Source organism: Dermochelys coriacea, chromosome 6 (assembly GCF_009764565.3).
Source record: "Dermochelys coriacea isolate rDerCor1 chromosome 6, rDerCor1.pri.v4, whole genome shotgun sequence".
NCBI classification, from domain to species: domain Eukaryota; kingdom Metazoa; phylum Chordata; order Testudines; family Dermochelyidae; genus Dermochelys; species Dermochelys coriacea.
The window spans coordinates 47,213,147-47,234,562 of NC_050073.1; the positions used below are offsets into that span (position 1 = coordinate 47,213,147).

General features: G+C 43.6%; 1 protein-coding gene across 3 annotated transcripts in view; it reads right to left on the reverse strand.

Moving 5' to 3' along the window:
• PAMR1 (peptidase domain containing associated with muscle regeneration 1) overlaps positions 1 to 21,416 on the reverse strand; it is a 74,469-nt gene that overhangs the window by 42,206 nt on the left and 10,847 nt on the right. For 2 of the 3 annotated variants that reach the window (XM_038406322.2, XM_038406323.2), the window contains exons 2-5: positions 17,120 to 17,296; positions 16,167 to 16,295; positions 8,841 to 8,955; positions 2,465 to 2,682 (exon numbers count right to left, since the gene is read on the reverse strand). In XM_038406322.2, coding sequence (XP_038262250.1) covers positions 2,465 to 2,682; positions 8,841 to 8,955; positions 16,167 to 16,295; positions 17,120 to 17,296 — 639 coding nt within the window. The remainder of the gene's footprint in view (positions 1 to 2,464; positions 2,683 to 8,840; positions 8,956 to 16,166; positions 16,296 to 17,119; positions 17,297 to 21,416) is intronic. The other variant, XM_043515892.1, reaches the window with a different exon arrangement.

A 21,416-nucleotide genomic window follows, 5' to 3' on the forward strand; every position in this document is an offset into this window, starting at 1 on the left:
TTGTTGCCAGCAAATCAGATGGGAATCCCCTCAACTTCCACAAGGGGATTATTAAAGAAGGACAACCACACAAAGGAGCAAGGGGAATTATCCTGCTCACTTTATTTCAATCTTCTTCTCTCCTCCCGTCTTTCATGTCTGAGGTCAGCTTAGTCACTTCCGGCCACTGTCACCAAAGACTGGATTACCCTTTATCCTTGACACAATGTCTGTTGCTGCACTCGGTTGGTTAACACCTGCTTCCAGTACAGGCCATTTAGCTGATTAAGCTGCTTCTTTTATTAATTAGCTGTCCACTGGTCTTTCCTCTAGGGACATACCTTTTGCAGATTATTTTGCATTTAACTAAATTCCTCTGACCATTTGGTCTTGATACTTCCCCATGTTTGATCAATGTCATTGTGTCATCGAGCCAACTTCTGCAAAATCTATCCCACATAGGATCCCCAGAACAAAGGTGACCCCATTAAAAGTGCCCCACAAGGGTGGACATGTGTAAATGAAAAAACTCTGCTCTCACTGCATGAGCCACTTTACCTATCTTCTTCCCTCCAGTGCTGAGCTACAACGAATACCATAGCATCCCTTTGGGCCATTGCACAGTCTTGGAGTGTGTTTACTTGATCCTGTTCTCAACAATCAGGCAGGTGATTGACCTAGTGAGCTCTGTTCAGCCTATTACATGGATGTCAGCTACCCCCTGAGGCTTTGCATTGAGAAAGGTTTCAGAAGACTGAATGCTGAAGCTTGCTGTATGCTGCCAGAGTTTTCAGTCCCTCAGCTTCCCCCCACCCCCTGCCACGTACATTGTATTCTTCCCCATGAACAGAGCTGCTGGTCAGTTTAACACTTCACATAAAGAGACACAGTGAGAGCTTCAAAAGCTTTTCACTTCAGCTACTCATCAGGCCAGGCCAGATTCCTAATAAGGTGCACGATGAGGTCTCCTGAAAACTCTCACCGCTTTGCATCATGTGCTGCATGGATTACCATGCTTGCAGCCACCCAGTCTCAAATAAATATCATTAATAATGGGGTGGAAATAAAGTGCAGAACAGTGCTAGCACACTAAGAGGTGCATGCTGAGCAGAGAAAACGGAATCAATTCATCCTACTCCATATCAAAAATGTTAGGCCTACGAGTGTAGGCAGCCCTTATGCAACATCCCCCACACCAGGTTTCATTGGGTGGAGGCAACTTTTGTTTTCCATCAGCCCTTTCATTAGCACAGTGCTAGCTCTCATTGTCTAACTGTTCCTGCTGTGATTGAGATTGTATTACAGGGAACAGCAAGTAGACAAGTGGGTTCAGTAAATGCAGAAATGGGGCAGCAGATCGGCTAGTGTGTGTATGCACGTTTCAGATTGTTAGCTGCACCCTTGGTTATTAGTAACGGCTGAATCCCAATAGGTTTGGAGTTCAGGTGTAGTTTAGCTGCAAAGATTACATGAACTAACTGAACTTCTTGAACTATATTGACAGCTTATGTGACCCCATTAAATCTGGGATACTGATGTGTGTCCGGGGTCTCATATGTCTTACTTCAGGGAGGGACTGGGAAATCCTAATGTTAGCTGTTATAGATCCTGTAGGATTTTTCTATGGCAAACCAGCACACACAGATCAGCCTCCTCTGCTAAGAACTCTATGGACAGTTTTAATGACTTGCCCCTTACAAAGAAGGCACAAGACATGTAGCCCACTTCAGATCAGAAGGCAAAACAGGAGCTTCCAGCATTCCCAGTGTTCCTTTGCAGGCAGGCAGAAGGGGCAGGGAGTAACGCAGAGGGGAAGGTGTTACCCTTGTGTAAATGAGATCAGACTCAAGCCTAATACGTTTAATAAATAGATTGGAATTTTGGAACCCAACTTCTTTCATTACAAACATTTAGCACATCATATTATTCACTGAAGGAGAGATTGAAAATGTTTTTGTTTGCTTTTTATATGGAAAGAGCCTTCTGTATCTGCCCTGTACAAACAATTTTTTTAAAAAGCCCTACTGATCTGAAATGTGAAGCAGCAGAAATAATTAGAGCATTTTCACATGGGCAATACAGCAGAAATGCAACAGGTTTCTACCATTTTAAACTGCTTACTCTGCTTCCACATACTACTTCAAACAACTACCTGACGGCAAGGAATTGTGCACAAAAATTCTATTTCATCACTCATTCCCAGTTCTTTGGTGCAAAAAGAAACATCACAAACCCATGAAACTTCAGCCCTAAACTGTTGCAATCAGTTAAGTCTTTGCACAAATAATGGGGCTGGGGTCTCCTTTAAAAGAGCTTCATTTTAGCAAGCCATATGGTGACTTTGTACCTTCACTGTACCTACCTGTATAAACTGCTGTTGGCAACACAGCATGAAAGTTTTTAATGAAGCAGAACTGTGAGAAAAATTAGTGAGACTGAATTAATGAGAATAAAATGCAGTGTGCTTTTTTTTTTATTCCTTTACCTGTAATTTCTTCAAAGATAGCATGAAACCCATCAAAGTTCTTGGATCCGTCGGACTGGAAGAGAACATGGAGTGAGGTCCCAGTGCTTCGGATTGGAAGCGGCCTGTCATTGCCACAGAAACGCTTAATTATCCTGCTATCTATATTGTCCCCATCCCGGATCTCCACATAATCATACTGGCACATGTAGTCAAACTCCAGGCTCAGCATGGCAAACCTGAGGCAGAAGGACATCAAAATCAGACTGCTACTCTCATCTGGCTGGACTGTATTTCTAATTCAGTTCAGAGTCTACTGCCCCCTTACAGCATCCATCTAAAAGAGAGGATAACAACTGGATACACTGGAGGGGCAGAGAGCTAAACTCCATTTTGGACTTTATTAGTGCTACTTAAACGGTTGTGTTCTGCATTTAGAAACTATGATGATAGGTCCCTTAGAAATAAGATAGAAAGAGACAGAATGGGAACAAAAAGAAAATACAATTTATTTCAGATCAGAAGACAAAACAGGAACTAATTGTCAATAGCCAGTACTTACACCATTTGTGTAAGGGAGAAGGGACAGGGGTTAATGCAGATGGGAGAGGGTAATATCCGGAGGCTTTTATAGTAAACGCTATCTATCCTCTCGCATCAGCCATGCAGCAAGGCTCTCATTAGTGAACAGTATAACATGGTGCTGCTAGCAAAGCACAGAGCCAAAATATTCAAACTGAATATGAATGAAAACCAGACAAAGAGAGCTAATAAAAAAGAGCCTTTTGAGTATAAGCAATTACCCAGGGTGCTGTGCTCTAAGGATTCAAAGCTCTGTGCCTGAGAGAGCACCACACCACTAACCACTCAGTAGAATATTTTAAAAATGTAACTTTTAATCTTCCCAATCTGCCTGAAAACTCTCAACTCTGTAGACCATGTTTATTTAAGGGATATAATGGATCAGACTGAGTCTATTATGTTTCCTCTTCAAAGGTGGGCTGAATGGTCTGGCAATCTAACATTTTCTAACTGAAGAGAAGGGAAAAATGCACAACCATTTTGGTTGTTCAGCATGCTCCTACAGTTGATTTCCCCTGACTGTCCTCTTCTGGGGACTCAGTGGCTTCAGAGCGTAAGGAATCCCATGTTATGTGAAATGGCTGATGCCTTTCTATCCCCTCCCATCAGACTAACATTAATACACGCTCATGTGACTTTGTTCAATACTTATTTTTGTGTTTGGAGTAACAGCTGAACCTCATCTGGTGTAAATCTGCATAGCTCCATTGAATGAGCAGTTGAATGGAGCGGTACCAAGTTACAACAGAGGAAGATATGGCCCAGAGTTTTTGTAAGGGTCTGTTGGAAGGTGGATTAGAAAAAAATGGCATCTGCTTTCAATACACATCAGAGATTAAGTCACATTAGTTTCACTTAAACTTCATGAGCAAGTTGGTGAGACACCTCTGTGTAACCAAGGGTAGAGCTGGGCTCAGTACCTACTTGTTTAGTATTTCATATATGCAGAGAGAACCTAGGTCTGTAGCAACCATGTTACTGAAAATGCAGTATAGTAACTAATATTAAGGAGTCTTAGGCAAAGTTCTGCATTGGAGCCACAAAGTGACAGATAAATCGTGCACAATGATCTTAGTAGATTGTCCACTTCAAAAAAAATCCTTGCTGACAAAAAATATGAATAAGCTAGTGGTATAGGAAGGCTTGCTGGCTTCTGATCTGCATTGTTTGAATGTAGGAGTGAAGTAGCTAGGAAATGCACAAGGCCTCATGACTAAAGTGCAGGGATGGGAGCTGAGAGACCTGGCACAGGATTTTCAGAAGTCCTCAACATTGTCCTAACTCTGCTCTCAGTGGAATCAACTGAACACTTTTGAAATCTTGGAGTCTGTTGTTGGCTAAAGCACAGTTATAGACAAGTTATTTAACCTCAGTTTCCTCACCTGTAAAATTGGGGCTATTTCCCTAACTGTCCTGGATATTATAACACCAAATTCCATAATGTTAATGAAATGCTTGGAGATCCTCAGACCAAAAAGGAGCATAAAGCATTGTTATGGGGTGATATTAGTGAGTGCATTGAGAATACACCTCTTCAAGGAGAGCTTCTCGCCAAAGGAAAAGAACAATTCCAAGATACAGCTCTGTCACAGCACTAAAGAAAATGATTGTGAGTTGTGCGTTTCCTAGAGTGCTGTAGCTCATCTCATCGCTTGAACTGGTTATTAAATTTAGAAGCCCTTTTAGAACCGGTTGTTCCACGAGAGACAACCGGTTCTAAAAGGGCTTCTAAATTTAACCTGCCAAAAGTAGCTCCTTAGGTACCAACTCCATGGGTGCTCCAGCCCTGGAGCACCCAAGGGGAAAATTTGGTGGGTGCAGAGCACCTACCGGCAGCTCCCTTCCCTGCCCCATCCCTGGCCTGGCCCTGGCCCTGGCCCCTGCCCCAGCCCCAGCTTACCTCCGCTCCGCCTCCACCTCCTCCCCTGAACGTGCCACCCCGCTCTGCTTCTCCAACCCCCACCCCAGGCTTCCCACGAATCAGCCGTTTGCACAGGAAGCTGGAGCAGGCTGAGAAGCAAGTGGCGGCTTCCCGCTCAGGCTCAGGGAGGCGGAGGTGAGTTTGGGCGGGGGGGCGCGAGGAAGGCCACCCGCACCACAACAGGTAACCCGGGTGAGGGGCTATGCAGGGGAACTGCTCCCCCCCCCAGCACACCTCCGCCACCCTCGGCCTGAGTGGGAAGCCGCCGCCTGCTTCTCAGCCCTCCCCGGCTTCCCGCCAAACAGCTGATTCGAGGGAAGCGGGGGGGGCGGAGAAGCAGAGCGGGGCGGTGCATTCAGGGGAGGAGGTGGAGGTGGAGCAGAGGTGAGCTGGGGCAGGGAGGTGCCAGTGGGTGTTCTGCACCCACCAAATTTTCCCCATGGGTGATCCAGCCCCGGAGCACCCACGGAGTTGGCGCCTAAGGTGCCACTTTTGATATGATCAGTGGGGGAGCGGCCGCTCTCCCTTCTCCCCCCCAGCTATGCTCCCCCGCCCCTAGGAGCCAGAGGGACCTGCTGGATGCTTCCTGGGAGCTGCCCCAGGTAAGCACCTCCGGAACTCCCCACCTCACCCCCTGGCGGGTGCCTCTGGCTCTTAGGGGTGGGGTGGGCACCCACTACAGTGGCCCATGAGACCCTCTTGCCCAGTTCTGGGGGCAGTCAGGGGACGGGGTGGATGGGGCTGGGGGGGCATCAAGGAACGCAGGGGGGTTGGATGGGGCAGGAGTCCTGGGGGGGGCGGGGGGCAACGACCCCCTCATGGGATTAGGAGGGAACCCGTTGTTAAGATTTTGGCAGCTCATCACTGATCTCATCCCCTGATGTGACATGGGCTGAGGGAGCATGATCAATCACAAATTAAAGAAAAATGAGGCTAGAAAATGCACACACAAAACAAACTACTAGAGCAACCTGGGCAGCATTTATCAAAGCAGGCCTGGTCAGCCAAATCCCCTAGGACAGCATAGCACATCTCAAGTCAGGAGTTGATTTATTTTCAGTTCTGTGTGATAAAGAGAGTTTATAAAAGCCCCTGAAGGGGCGATCTGCCCTTTTAAAGCCCTGGCTGGGGGGAGGAGAGAAGAGAGAGATAGGGAGCAGCTGACCCTAGGCCAGAGAAGCAGCCCCACAGACAGGTGCTGGGAATCAGCTGACACACCTGATCAGCACTCCTGACTAGCCCACACTCTCAGCTGAAATATAAAGGAGAGCTTAGCAATACAGGGGAAGGATATTTGCTGCTAAATAGAACCAGCTGGTAGATCCTTCCAGTCCAAACTTCTAACCAGACTGTTATCAGTGTGGTGTTTTGGGGGTTTTGTGTTTGGGGTGTTTTTTTTGGTATCCTTTTCTTGCTTTGTTTGGGAAGATGATTAACTGAGCCCTGAAGAAAGGGACAGAAACTGGACCTGTTTGGCTGGCTCCTGCTGGTGACTAGGTGTGACTTGTTTTCTTTCTGCTTCACACGGATGGGATCACTAGCATTGTTCTGTGGGAATCACGCAGGGTTTGTTGGGGCTATGTAGAGACCAGGAAGCATGAAATGCTATTGTCAGGAATCATGCTGACTCAGCAAATCATTTGCTAACAATTACCGTTGTGAGCTGAGAGTAACAGTGGCAGAGGGAATTGGCTTGTTTATGTGGAAGTGGAGTAAGTCTAAAGATCCAGGCACAGGCAGCAGGGCCAGCATGGAAGGATTTGGTGGAGTTTAAACTACCGAGTCTCCTAAACCCAACACTGGGAGCTCCCTCTCCAGACTCTGCTTCTAGACACTTTCACCCTAACAGTAGGACCCTGTGTCAAGAGGGGTAGAGGGTTAGTATTGAATTTGCTGAACTGTGTGGGGAATGGCCACAATGGAAAGATGATCAAATCAGCTAGAAGGAAGCTCTCATAAGGGTAACACCATGTGTCCATTCAAGTCAGATACCTTGCGCCCTGTAGCAGCAGTAGTGATAACAATTTCACAGTGCTGGAGTGGTAACACAAATTCCCAGGCACAGAACCATCACTCCTCCCCCTGGAAAAGGAGGGGACAGAGTGGCCTACAGCTGCAGCTGTAATTCTTAGCAGGGTCCCCATGCAGCACACCCTACAATGCTCTTGTGGATGACACCTTAAAAATAAATACTCTGCCTGGCAATTAAAGATACCATTGCACTATGGGCAAGTGTAGAGGTTTTTTCCTGATATTCTTCTCCTTTTTTTCATGTACGTTGCTGATCTGTGCCAGTTGGCTGCTATCCTCTCACCCCAGAGATAGCTGCATTTCACTGATGCTGTAAAACATAAGACCCAATCCTGTCCGCACTGATATGATGAAAGTAGGGTCAAGCCCACCATTTGTGAAGCACTTTGGCATCCTTAGGAATGAAAGAGCCTCATACATAAATGTAAAGCAATATCATTTATACTCTTGTTGCTTTTTGCACAGAGTGAGCTATAGCCCAATCCAACAATGCACTTGTAAAAGCAAAGGAAATGTGTCTCATTCCCATTAAGAATAACACAGAGCAGCATCAGTTGTCTGAACACCAAACTCCCTGTACCATGTTATAGGCACTGCTATATCTAGCCACCCCTGAAGGTACCTACAGAATCTTGCACTTGCTCTGACGAGGTTTCACCACTGTTAGTTTTGTAATTATTGTTGCTTATAACTACACAATAGTGAGCATGATAAAGGGACTGGTGTTAATGTCGAAGGAACCCCCAAATTTATTTTCTCCTTGAGTGATTTTCCTTCCTCTGAGTTAATATTAAATCAGATCTTTAAATCTGTGTTTAGAAATGTATTTGTGCACCTAATATTGCTTCTTTGCCTGGTCTCCAAAGCTGGTGAAAGATTGATGTGAAGCCTTTAACTCACATTCTTATTGTAGTTGCTTGTGGGGGCTGAATCTGAACCCCTGCCAAGCTTCCTGCTGTATGTGTGAGCTCTTTGCCACACACATTCAAAAACAAAATTAATTGCACCAAATGAAGGCTCTCCAGCACTGGAAGAGTAACCCTGATGAAGGGCTGAGGAGACTGAGCAATCGGGGAAGATTAAAAGGGCTAGATACGTAGATTGACTGAACAACTAACGATACAAATATAGGAAGTTTATAGGCATCGAGGATAGAAAGGAATTATTTAGGGTAGTTCAAGAGGACATCACTTGAAGTAATTATATGAAATTTAAAAAGGGACAATTTCCGTTGAATATCAGGAAATACTTCCTGACCGTGAGATCTATTAAAGTCTACAACAAGTGGTCAGCACCCTCTCATGTGACGCATTTTCCATCTCCATCTGAGGGATTTTCCCTCTCTAATTTCTGTGAGTCTACGGGGGGAGGGGGGAAATGGTACATTAATGAGTATGAGCTTCAGAGCCTCACCAGTTAACTAACTGTGAATTGTTTTCACACAAATTCAGAGTAACCTGAGCCAGTTTCTTCCTGCCCCAAAACACGTCTGAGTTTTGTCTTCAGTGAATCCATTCTACGCTAGCCTGGTGCTTCCCTGTTGGACCATGGGATGCTCTGACCATAATGGCACCTAGGGATATATATTGCCCTGGATGTCTCTAAAAATGTCCATTGGTATCAGCTAGTGTTCCAAGCAGGAACTGAAGGCAGAATATGGCCAGTAGTGCAGCATTCCCAGATCTCCTGCTGGGCCAGGTGCCAAATATGAAGTACCTTCCTAAGATGGGGGCAGCACTTTCTTTGCCATAGAGCCACCAGTGTCTGACCCACCTGGAGATCAAAATATGATTCCCATCTGATACACATGCCACCTTGCTTCATACAGAAGACAGAATTTGCTTAAATTCACCTCCCACTTACCTTAATTCGATGATAAACCCAGGTTTAACATGAATGGTCCATTCACAGTGTGCATTCAGTGGGTAGCTCTCCAGCAAAATCTGACCTTTGGAAGCCCGAAGAACCTGCCCGCATCCTGAAGAGGAAAAGTAAAAACAGCAAGTCCATTAGAGACCTTCATTCAGCAGCTCAGGGAGAAGAGGCCAGAATAGAGAAGCTTGACATATTAACATCTGAGGCAACTTCCTGAAGGACTAAAATGCCCTCTATATTATTAGTATTATTATGCTACTATATTATTTCAGGATTATCTAGAAATTCAATACCCTTCCTTTAAGCTTATATAGTATCACCTCTCCCCATCAGCACCAGATTAATCATAGCTAAGGTCTGGACTCACCAATATTTGATATCCCCACGTCCTACCCTAAAATGTGGGGCTCCCCTAATCCCAGTTCCTTCCCGCCCCTCCTCAGAAAAATTCCTCCCCTCAGTTCTTGACCCCTTTGTCCTCTTTTTTTCACATGTCGACATGTGGATGTGGCTAAGAGGGAGACATTTAACCTTTGTAGTCTCCCACTCAGGAACTAGTCAAAGCGAGGCCTGCACAGCTGGGGCAAAGAAGATGGGATATGGGAAAGTTTTGAGAGGGACTGCTGACTCTGGAGCACCACTGGATCCCTTCCCAATCCTGGACCTAAATCTCAATAATCCATACTTGATCTGCTCCTCTTCCCCTCCACAGCCTGGAGTTAACGGAATACTTTTAACACCGAGGACTGGGAGTCAGGAATCCTGGGTTCTATTTTCAGCTCTGCCACCAAACACCTTGAACATGTCACTTAACTGCACTATACCTCAGTTTCCCCATTTGTAGAATGGGAATAATAATGCCTATCTCAATGACAGAATCCTTGTCAAGGATCCTAAAGGACTTTATAAACATTACTTAAGTGAAGGTGCAAAGTTATGTCATTACATACCATGCAGATCGCATCTTTTTGTGCCTAATTTTTTGGCTACACCTTTCCTGATGGAGTCCTACAGCTTATCGGATTTTCATTAAGCATTCTGTTAATACACTGCTGGATGATTTCTGACTGCATCTTCTGTCCTAGAAATTGCCTTGTGAGTATAACATGTCTGCACTGGGGGATTATGGGTAGGCTGCAGACCAAGCATAAGAGAGAGAACTGTTAGAAGAGGCCAACAGACTGTAGTTAAGCTATGGAGAAGGGGCCAAGAATCCCAGAATCTTTTCAGCCTCCTTAGTCCGTTCACTAAGTCCTCCTTACTCCATTCGCTACTCCTTGACTGAGAATCAATAAGTTTGATCCATTCCCAAAAAGGGACCCTGAGCTGCTCCCTGCTTGACTGATGGGGCTGTAACTGTAAGTGGCATTAGCCATAAGCCATAATTCCCTTTGGAGGACATGCGAGTATGGAAGTGACCTGATTTTCACAAGTGCTGAGCATCCATACCTTCCACTGAAGTCAGCCTCTGAAAATCAGGCCTTATGTGTCTGAACTATGGTGAGAGAAATGGGAAAACTGAAGGTCAGTTGCTCCTGTTTCCTGTTAAGAATTGTCTGTCTAATAAAACACCCTTTGTCGGTTTACCCTCAGCTACCCTCAGTTAAGTGGAACCTGATGAAACAGCAATCCAGCTCAGAGAAGTTCAGCACAAGAGTTTCATCCTACACTGGGGCTTAGTTGGTTCCTCATGTAAAAGATGAAAATTAATTACTACATTCCTGTAGGCCCATTAGGATGCAGCTAGGATGCCAGAATCTGCTACAGCGCACATGTTAATGTGCCTTCCCACAGCAAGGAGAGGGACCTTGCACTGTTACTGGCTCCTGCTTCAAAAACAACCTGAGACAAAGCGGTGGGAAATCTTCAGATGGCGTGACAAGGGTCTTGGATCACCTCAAAGAAAGCTTCCCTTTTGTAACCAGGAGTTTTTGAGCTTCCTTTGCACTCCTGCCTTTCACAAAGGGAAGCAAAAGAACTGGTGCAAAAGAATGCTTATGTGCGGGGCATACAAAATGCACTTTTCTGTTTGGAACAGTACAGTCTCAACTTCTGAACGTCCACGCCAAGGAAGTAGGTTTGGCCAACAAAGCAGGTGGTTTGAAGGCTAAAGAGGAGCCATTCAGAGACTTCCTCAAAAAGAATATTCTCAGATTTGCTTCTCTGCGTGAAGCACATCCGAGATCAGATCAGATCTTCATCCTGCTTTCTCCAGCTCATCTAGCAGACATTGTGCTGCCTTCCCCAGACAAACAGCAGGCAAACAACAGCTCAATCACCTTCTGATCAAATGGGATCTTTTTTCTTCCCCTTCTAAAGCTGTGGGAGACCTGGAAAATTCTCAAGAATAATTTGTACCCCAGCCACTAATGCTGGCAAATCCGGCTTCTTTCAGAAAAAAATAATCCACTTTGGAAAAGTGTCAGCATCAGGATTCCTTTCCTGTCAGGAAAAAAAAAGCTGCTTTCAGCAGCACATAAAGATTCTTCTCTGAGGCCTGGAACTGAAAGAAAAAACAATTCGAGCCCTTTGAGTTCTGTCCCATTATGAGAGTTCATCCTGGCGGAGGAGACATCTGGTCACAGTTCAGCACCTGTTGTTTGGGTTTCCCAGCATCACTGTGGGGTTCCATCAGGAGCCAAGACGGGAGACAAAGCAACAGTGATAGAAATGTTACATCCACTGGCATTCAGAAATTTGCTGGGAAGTGGGGGGTGGAGGGAACGAGAGAAGAGAGACACACATAGAACCTGGGTGGCTCAGGAGGACTAATAATGGTAGAGCCAGAGGCCTTCACTTCTCGATCACCACCATTAAGTCTAGGTGAATAATAACCCAAAATTGTTCTCTCCCCACTTTGGCACACAGCACAGCGATGGGCTTAATTTAGCTCTAAATATTTAAGCAATAAGCCATCCCATCAGTAATATTTTTACTGTAATGGGAGTGTGTGTGTGTACGTGTGCACTAGCCTTCTCAAGAATATTTAATATCCTTCTCCTTTATTTTCCTCAAATAAAGACTTTCTAAATCAGGGGTTCTCAAACCGGGGGTTGGGACCCCTCAGGGGGTCATGAGGTTATTACATGGGGGAATCACAAGCTGTCAGCCTCCACCCCAAACCCTGCTTTGCCTCCAGCATTTATAATGGTGTTAAATATGTAAAAAAGAGTTTTAATTTATATGGGGGGGGTCGCATTCAGAGGCCTGAAATGTGAAAGGGGTTACCAGTACAAAAGTTTTAAAACCACTGATCTAAATCCTCATCAAAACAGCCAAGTGTTAAAATGCAGAGCCCAGTGGCTGAAGTGCAGCTGTGTACCCTTATGCACCATTTGAAGTTCATTTTGTCTTCATTTCTCTTATTCTTACTTAACATTGAGACTTCTCACCCAGAAAACTATGACACAGGGAAAACAAAAATCAGTTTGCCTCGTTGGGCTTATAACCCATTGCAATGTCTGTTGTCTTTACACATCAAAAGGAGCCATTTAAGAGCTTCTGGACTCCATCTGGTGAGTGGATTGAGGTACTGCAGTGTATTTTACACCGCAGAAAAGGGTGCATCTCTCTCCCTTTAATCTCTCTCATCCACATGTATTCACATACTGTATGCACAGGACCCAAATACTCTGCAGAAAAATGGACCTTTACTCCATAGTGAAGAACCCTAGACCAGTGGTTCTCAAACTTTTATACTGGTCACCCCTTTCACAGATGAAGCCTCTGAGTGTGACGCACCCTTATAAATTAAAAACACTTTTTTAATATTTAACACTATTATAAATGCTGGAGGTGAAACAAGGTTTGGGATGGAGGCTGACAGCTTGCGACCTCCTGAAGGGTAATGACCCCCCAGTTTGAGAACCCCTGGCCTAGTCTTTGACATTCTGGTATTACAGATGGGAAATGCAACAGTAGCTTCATTTCCATTTAAACGTGGAAAGATTTTACTGCATTAAATATGAAAAGGAACAATACACTCAAGATGGACAGCCCTATGTTACTTATTTTGCTCCTGAATTTGATTTGATGTTGATATCCCCATTGTCAGGCTTAATGTGCTTCAGATTATTTTATTCACAATGCTGATCTGCATTGCAGAACTTGCCTAGGCACAGCTGCATCGGAGACAGTTGGCTGGTTGGTACCTGGGCAGGCATGGAAGGTAGTTTAGAACTATAGGATGAGCACTTTAGCTGAATATTTCTGCTAAGGTGATCAGCAGTGAAACCATTCCAAATGTTGCCATTTCTGTCTATGTGAGGGTTTTGTACAGACACCCACCACTCCAGTATGTGTCATCTTTAAGCTTCAGAGTCAACAACTTATTGAGATGAATAGGGCATTTCATGCCTCTCAAAGCTGTAGTGTCAAGATGTCTTCAGATTTAGGAGGACAACATTGATTCTGCTTTGCTTGTGCTTATTCCCTCCTCTGTTTGCTGTCTCTGAATAGTCAGAGAGCTAAACGTTCTCTAGTTGGTCAGTTAGACGGCCTCTGTTATCTTACAGTTTCTGAGCACCTCCCAAGTATTTAAAAACAACAAATAGCCATAACTCACACAAATGTCTGGTCACACCATGTGAAAGTTTGCACACTGAAACCTGATTACTTGGAGTGTTTGCACCTGAAACCTGATTACAAGTATTACACTTATCCAGCCGGGAAATCTCCATGTGACTTGCATGACCAATTACAACTACGTAACAAAGCTCATATTTCTACCATTTAAGTGTCAAACAGCAAGGCAATTTCCAAAAATGTCAAATAATGAGTAATCTGAGATTGGCTCCCAGCCATTCCACCACCAGAAAAAAAGGGGAAAATCTATTAAACAAGTAAATGGTTCTATAAGTGATTATTTGCTCAACTCTAATGGGAAATCACAGACTACAAACTGAAGTGATGGACCAAAAAAATGTAGCTTTAGAATTTTTATTTTATTTTATTTTTTGCCAATTACAAAAAAGTATTTCTTTTCATATAGCAATCCACTCTCAATATTTTTCAGACAGTGATTAGGGAACTGATTCTGCTCAGGCCATCAGTAAGATTTGGCCCTGGAACCTTTTCATCTAAAACCAAGAGTTTCTGTGGGTTAAACTAAAAGACTAACTCCTCTATTGAGAAGCAGAAGCAGACTCATAAACTTCATATTTGGACTACCACCAGAGGGAGACATAGGACCCCACTCTCATAGCGTAGGCTGCAATTCCTTTTGAAGACAATGCTTTTTGTCCTCTGACCAATGGAAATTGTTCTGGTTTTAAGTAACTATAGGATCTTTTAACTCCAGAATGCAAACTCTAAAACATCATGCTTGAGGTGTGTACAGCAGCCCAGCTGCCTGTGAATTTTAAATGTTCAATACTAGAATAAAATTAAGATCATATGGGAAAAAATGATGTGTCCCACATACAGAGGGTTAGCTCTCCTAGCTGAAAAGAAACATTCAGATGTGAGCAGTGAATTTCAGCTGAGAAAACCTTAGAATGACAGTTTCTGCCAGTTCAGCCACAAAGGCCCCTCTTTTTTGGCTCACTTAGCAAAACTGTTCCCCACACTGATGATCCTCGTTCAAGACTAAGCCATATAAATGTGCAAAACATGGATAAGTAGCCATTCATGGTGCTGGGAAAAGGAGTGTGCTCACTAAAAAAGTGCACTCCAGTGTTTAGACACAGCACCGGGAAGACAGGTTACGTTTGTTGCTCTTCTTTGTATCCCCTCAGTCGATTGACACCCTTCTGCTAGCGAGGTGCCCAGAATGAATGCAATATTCCAGATGTGAACACAAGGGCCATAATGCTCTTTGATTCGATGCCTTGTCATATGGTATGGGCTGGCTGGTGGATTGGGTGGCATTGCATGCATGCTTTGACCCACCAAATTTTAGTCCAAGGAACACATCCCATGTTCAGGATGGCTAGTCCCTGCTGCTGCTTGAGCCACAATGGCTACACTTTATTTTTAGCATGATGGCTTGATCAGAGCTAGCACGAGTATGTCTCCTCAAGCTGTGAATTATGCCCCCAGCTCAAAGTGTAGCCATACCCTGTGCTGGCAGAAGGAGGAAGGACTTGATGGACCCAATGGTTCTTTCCTATCTCTACTCTTATGGAAAGTGCAATGGGATCTTTAGTATCAACACAGAGCAGAACAGTTGCTGATTTTTGAAATGTTGACAGAAAAAACCCACGCTGCAAACTGTGAGAAACTCAGCGTATCAGTCTCAGAGGAATGGAGGCCTGTATGGACTCTGCTCAGGTTAGAACTTGCTGATCTAGACAGTTTAAGTATTTAAAACTTGATACTTACACTATGAATTTTTATTTTTATCTACTTAAAATCTATGGCCTGTGTTACGCAGGCGTCAGACTAGATAATCACAATGGCCCCTTCTGGCCTAGGAAGCTATGAATAAGAGGAGACATGATAAATATGTTCAAAATAATGACTAGAACAGAGATGGTAGATGAGGGCCTGCTATTCATCCTTTTTCATAATACAAGGGCAAGGAGCTAGGCAATGAAAATGAAAGGCAGCAGATTTAAAACTGAGAAAAGGAAATACCTTTTTATACCATTAGCCTTTGGAACTCCCTAGCAGAAGAGAACACTGAGGCCAAGAGCTCAGCAGGACTCAAACAAAAATTTTTTTCATTATTTTATATACTCTGGAACAAGACCTGAAATAGCCCCACCATCGTCTGAAATAGCCCCAGACTTTTGACCGTCAGAGTAAGTTACAAGGCACTGCATTTCTGCTGTGGAAGGTGGTTAGATCTGTGTGAGGAGAGATTTGTGCTTTGTTGGAGCCTGAGTTTTGCTGGCTGTGGGGATAAGCTGCTATTTAATATAATTGTTCTTGTAAATCTTCATGCTTCCTCAAGAGTCTCTGTAGGGTTTGGTTAGGCACCCCTTTTATTTTTGTCTAAATCCAAATAAATAACATGGATAACAAGAACATCCAGAGTTACAATAGTTAACAATTAAAAAACGACGTCAGGCATTTGGAAGGCTTATAAACACTCATGCTTCAGGGCCTAAGCCCACCTCTCACTGATGAGGGCAAGAAGTTAGTTATTCCTCTGAGCACTGCATATTATTACATAACCACTCCCAGCAGGATTTCTTACACTCTCCTCTGAAGCATCTGGTACGGGCCATTCTCAGAGTCAGGATGCTGGACTAACTGGACCACTGGTTTGGTATAGTATGGCAATTCCTATGATCCGATTAAGTCACCCCCTCCACTATATCCCCAGTGCCACCCTGCCCAGTTGTAGGGTATCTCACTGCGGGCACTTACTCATGCAGTCCCCTCCATACCAGCCAGCTCTGCACTCCGCACAGTAGATCCCTTTGATGTAGAAGTCATCTAGCGTTCCACCCCAGGAGCCATTGTGGCAGGACTTGCAGTTCTCAAAAATGGTGCAGCCTGAAAGCAGAGTCTCTTTGTTGAATGACATCTAGACAGTTGATATTGGAGGGACGGAAGGGAGAGGGAGGAAGGGAGCGGGGGGAGGAATCTGTTTGTTTGCTTTTCACAATCCAAAAGAAGCTTGTGATCTTTGTGGTCCTGACTATTGTGGATCTCATCCATCCCCCACTTTGGAAAGTTCAAACTCTCGAATCTGGATCTGATCTTGGTAGCTGCCCAATATGTATACATCCCATCTCCCCTGCTCTAAACACCCTTTAGAGAAGTGTGAGTTTGTATGTCAATTCAGCATGGCTCCCTCCCTGGTTGTAAGTAAATCTAATTTGTTCTAAGCTGGTTCTCCCTCTTTCTACTTTTAACTTTGTTTTCCCATTGCTTTCTGAAGAATCTGAACTCCCCAGCCTCTTTCTCTCTCTCATTTAATAATGCAATGTACAAACCAGATCCAGAGGCTGAGGAAATAAAATCCCCATCCAGAAATGACCTGTGTGAAGCAAGTTGTGACTTTACCTTTTGGAGAGCTTCCAGGCTTGCACAGAGAATCCTGGAAACTTTCATCCCACAGTGTGACCAGCAATGGTGCTACATGAGGCCATATGCTGAATGCATTAGCTCACACTGGGGCAGGAGCCGCTTGCACTGGCACAGATGGATCCCTGAAGAGACTAAAAGCAATCCATGAAGTCAGGCAGCCAAAATGGGCTGCGTGCCCCATTTGGCTCTGTGCAAAATGACTGGCTACACATGCTGGCACTTCACCACAATCACCCCCTGCATGAGAGCACAAGAGGTACAAGGGACAATGTTACAAACCAACACACCTGGATGGATTAAACAGGAGTCACACTCATTTTCCTCATTCCTGCAGCAGGGAATGGTATAACCCACTTTTTCTTTCCCACCCGGGCAGACACACTGGATCTGATCATATTCACAGCACTCCCGGCACATGATATTCCATTCAGCTCCAGGGCAGTTTTCATTGATCACCATGTATTCTGAAAATAGAACATAAAGTGGGGGAGAAATAATGCATAAAATGCAGAGAATTACCCAGTTCACTAATTATTATTCAGTTAATAGTCAGATAATACATGGCATGAGGTTGTCCCAGGCCTGCAACATGGCAAATGCCAACGCACGTTGTAACATGTCTGATCCTGCCAAAATGTAAATTCAGTTTGGGTGGCTAAAACACAAAGAGGCAGATTTGCATTGCCAGCCAAAGAGGTGCCCAGCCCATAATTAAGGAAAGCTGTTCCTTCCGTTCTCGGTTAGTCTTCCCTGCTTCTGCATTCAAAGGGGAAAAAACCCAATTTGAAGGGACGTTTTCACTTTAAAGCTCTTTTTAAAAATCCCAGGCCTTGTTTACTACCTCATCTCCAATTTAGATTAATTATTCCAAAAGAATTTAAAATATCTGCTGGACTGTTTAATATTCCTGCCATTTTGTGTATTATTTTGCTATTCATGCGGCTTAGAGAATGGGGAGTCCAAATGGAGAGGTCAATTTCACTTCTAGCTTCTAGTCAAGTTTATTTCTTAGTTTCACTTCACTAGCACAGTGCTGCTTTCATTGCAGGAGAAAACAGTTTTTTCCATTGATTTTTTTGTTTGTTTTGAAATTTCATTTCATGAAAACATTTCTGATTAGATAAGGATTTTTAAATCATTTTTAATTACCTCTCCCTGCTACATTTTGAGATTTAATCTATCCTGACAGTGCCCTTTTAAGAAACCACAGCTGGAAATACCTTGGATAGTGACTGCAGACTAATACAGTAACTCTACAGATCCCATCTCCCTTCCTCCACCATACTGTCTAAACCCTACAAATTGAAATCTAATGAGCTCATGATGCTGTCAGCGTGTCTCTTAACCAGTTGACAGACCTGATGGCTGTTTTCGTGGAGCATGATAATAAGAAGTGAGAGAGCAGACTGGAGAGATGAGATGTGAAAGAAACATAATGAGACCCTCTTTTTTCCTTTTTGGCCACAGAATATTCTTTCCCTTTTATTCTGAGTGATAGAATTGCTTTGTTATTGCAACACCCCAGACATTGCTATCAAGGAGCGGAACTCCCATCCATGTTATGTGGCTTCTTTTTCACACAATTCCTTTTTGATTCAGTGTGTCTCATAATTTAATTAAGAGGTCTGAGTTAACTCTCTGTAGGATTCAGTGGTAGTTCTGCCTCACTCAATTCTCCATGGCCTGATGAAGCCTGAGTCTCAGAAGCTTGCCTTTCTTCTTACTAATAGTTAGCCCAACAAAAAGGGACCACCTACAGCTTCTTGATTTTTGTATTTAGCTGGAGAGCTAAATTGCTGTAAGCAAAATTCATCCCTGGTGTAATTCCATAGCCCATTCCTTGCTCCAGACATACAAACTCCTGGAAACCATACCACAGTTCAGACTCCATAGTTAAAGTCAAAAGTCAGTTTACATTCCATGCCTGATTGTTGCCTACCTTCTTCCCATCTACAACAAAAAAGCAATGCCTGGCATTGGTGAGGTGGTGGTCTGTTTGGTAATTTTCCAGTCCAATAATATATGCTTTCATTAAAATCATAATAATACTTAATTCTTATATAGCACTTTTCATTCATAGGTCTCAAAGGGCTTTACAAAGATACAAATGGGCAACTGAGGTGGTGACATGACTTTTCCCGTGGTCCCAGAGCAAAAACAGTAGCCAAGAATTAAACTCAAGTCTCCTAACTTCCAGAACAGCAGACAAACAACTGGACCATATTGGGTCCTCTAAACACATAACTATACCTCTTTCTTCTGCAGAAATATAGATATATGTATAGATTGTCTGTGAACTGTATTTTATACAGATTCCTAAGCAAATCGATTACAAAGGTATAATTATCTGATTTTGCCTGTCCCTGTTCACTGCTATTCACCCTAAGCCAAGACCTTCTTCCTAATTAAAACTGCTCAACTTTTGACATTCCAATTCAACACATCTCACCATCTGCCATTAAAAAATAACAATGCAATTAGCTGTCCTAGAAAGCAGCTCATTCCTATTGAAAGCTGAACCCCTGAACAAATACCTGGAAATTTGGAAGTTTTAATAAATTTTATGTAAATCGCTTCAGTTTTCCAAAATCAAGCTGGAAATCTCATTTCCTTAAAGATTTCTAGTATGTAGCGATAAATGGGATCTATATCCGTTTAGATTGTGCTGATAAATTTACCAATGCAACTGTTATAAGCCAAGTTTAAACCAATCTGAGTATCCACATAGAAGTAGTTAGTGTTTTTAACTAAACTGATATCAAATCACAGCTTTAGTTACATTGGTACAACTAGTCCAGACCCACAGGCCTGATTCTTCTCTTTTCACTCATTTGAAATCAATGGGTCTATTTGCAGTGTAAAGTAGCATAGGTAAGGGTTAGCAGACTCTGGCCCTTAAAGAATTATAAACATCAGATTTCCTTTTCCCTGTGTCTGCTGTTTGCTCACTTCTTGCACTTAGCTGAGACACTGAAATGGGCTTTCTGTTGATTTATAGCCAATTTAATTCACTTTCAGGTTCTCATGCAATAACATGGGACTGCAAAGTTTGGGGAGTACACGTGGTGGGGGAATTTGTGGGTGTGGCATTTTTAATCATTTCCTCTGGATTTAAAAAAAAATTATAATGGAATCTATTGTTTTTAGGTTTTGTACAAGTTTTTTTTTAATCTACATAAAGACTTGACAGTGTGTCTTTAATAACTCTGGAATCCAGCTTGCTTTACACAGATGTCTCCTCACCCTGTGTAATAAAAGGCAAAAGGAATATTTTGCTTGGACACTTTAAAGTGGACATAAAAAGAGCAACTAACATATACTAAAGAACATTTTTGTCTTGATGAAGGCTAGATTGAGCCTTTAGAATAGCACATAGATACTTTGCCCCAGCAGGAGCGCCAGGAAGGAACTGTGACTTGGAGAGGCATAATTGCTCCCCTGCTGCTATCCTCTTGCTTTTGGGGGGAGTATGTCACTGCATCCCTTTTTGGGACTCAGTTTACTCCCCCAGTCACCCTTCACCATTACTTTCATAATTGAGGGGAGAGGAAGGGAGAGGGAAGGTGGGATTGATTGGTGGAGTTAAATGCAATAAATTAGAAGCTGGACCATTCTGAATCATGGCTAAAATATTTGTGGGGCAGTTAGTGGCTTGACTTTGCTAATAGAGGCACCCTTCAAAGGAACAAGTCTGACTTGTAGCCAGCAGCTGTATTTCCGGAGAGTGTGAAACATGTCCAGGCAGAGACTTGAAGTGACTCTAAAAGAGCTGGGTTGCAAAACTCCCATGAAAAATATTTATCTGAAACACGAAAACAAGAACAAGCAAACAAACAATGGACTAATTTATAAGGTTTTAATTGTGGAAGAAAAGGTCATTAGATCCAGGCACAAACTGCACATAAGAAACCAGCTCCAGGACATGGAAACTGTGAGCAAGAAAGAGCAATGTTATTAAAGAGTGCAAATGGCAAGGGGAAAGGTGTCAGCGAGTGGGTGGGAGTAACTGGTTGACTTAGGAGCATGTCAGTGTAGTGTGGAACTTCTTACCTCTCAGTCACTTGTTTGAGTCCAGTCCCATTTGGGGGTAGTGAGCTGGGATCTGATTTTTTAAGAGATCTTCAACCTAGCCTTTGCTATTGTAGGTACATTTCCAGGTCTATCTACCTGATCTGCAGGTTCAATAAGGTACTTAGATGTGTGCATCCTTTTTATTTGCATTCGCGGTTATTAGTTAGCATATAAATGCACCTGTAATGTTGGGGGCCGTTACGGTTCATAAGGCCATTACCATCTGATGGTTGTTCAGTACCCAGCAGGAATGCCAGGATCCAGCCTGGCAGCCACAGCTCACTGTGTACTAATGACCCTTTTGTGAACCGTCTCATCAGAGAGCCCAAAGACTCACTCGAGGGTCTCACCCATCGGGTGGTTAGCCCAAGCCTCCTCAGGATCCTCACAGCTATTTTCAGCATGCTAACACAAGCCACGCTAATACAAGTCTCAGAGTAGCAGCCGTGTTAGTCTGTATTCGCAAAAAGAAAAGGAGTACTTGTGGCACCTTAGAGACTAACAAATTTATTA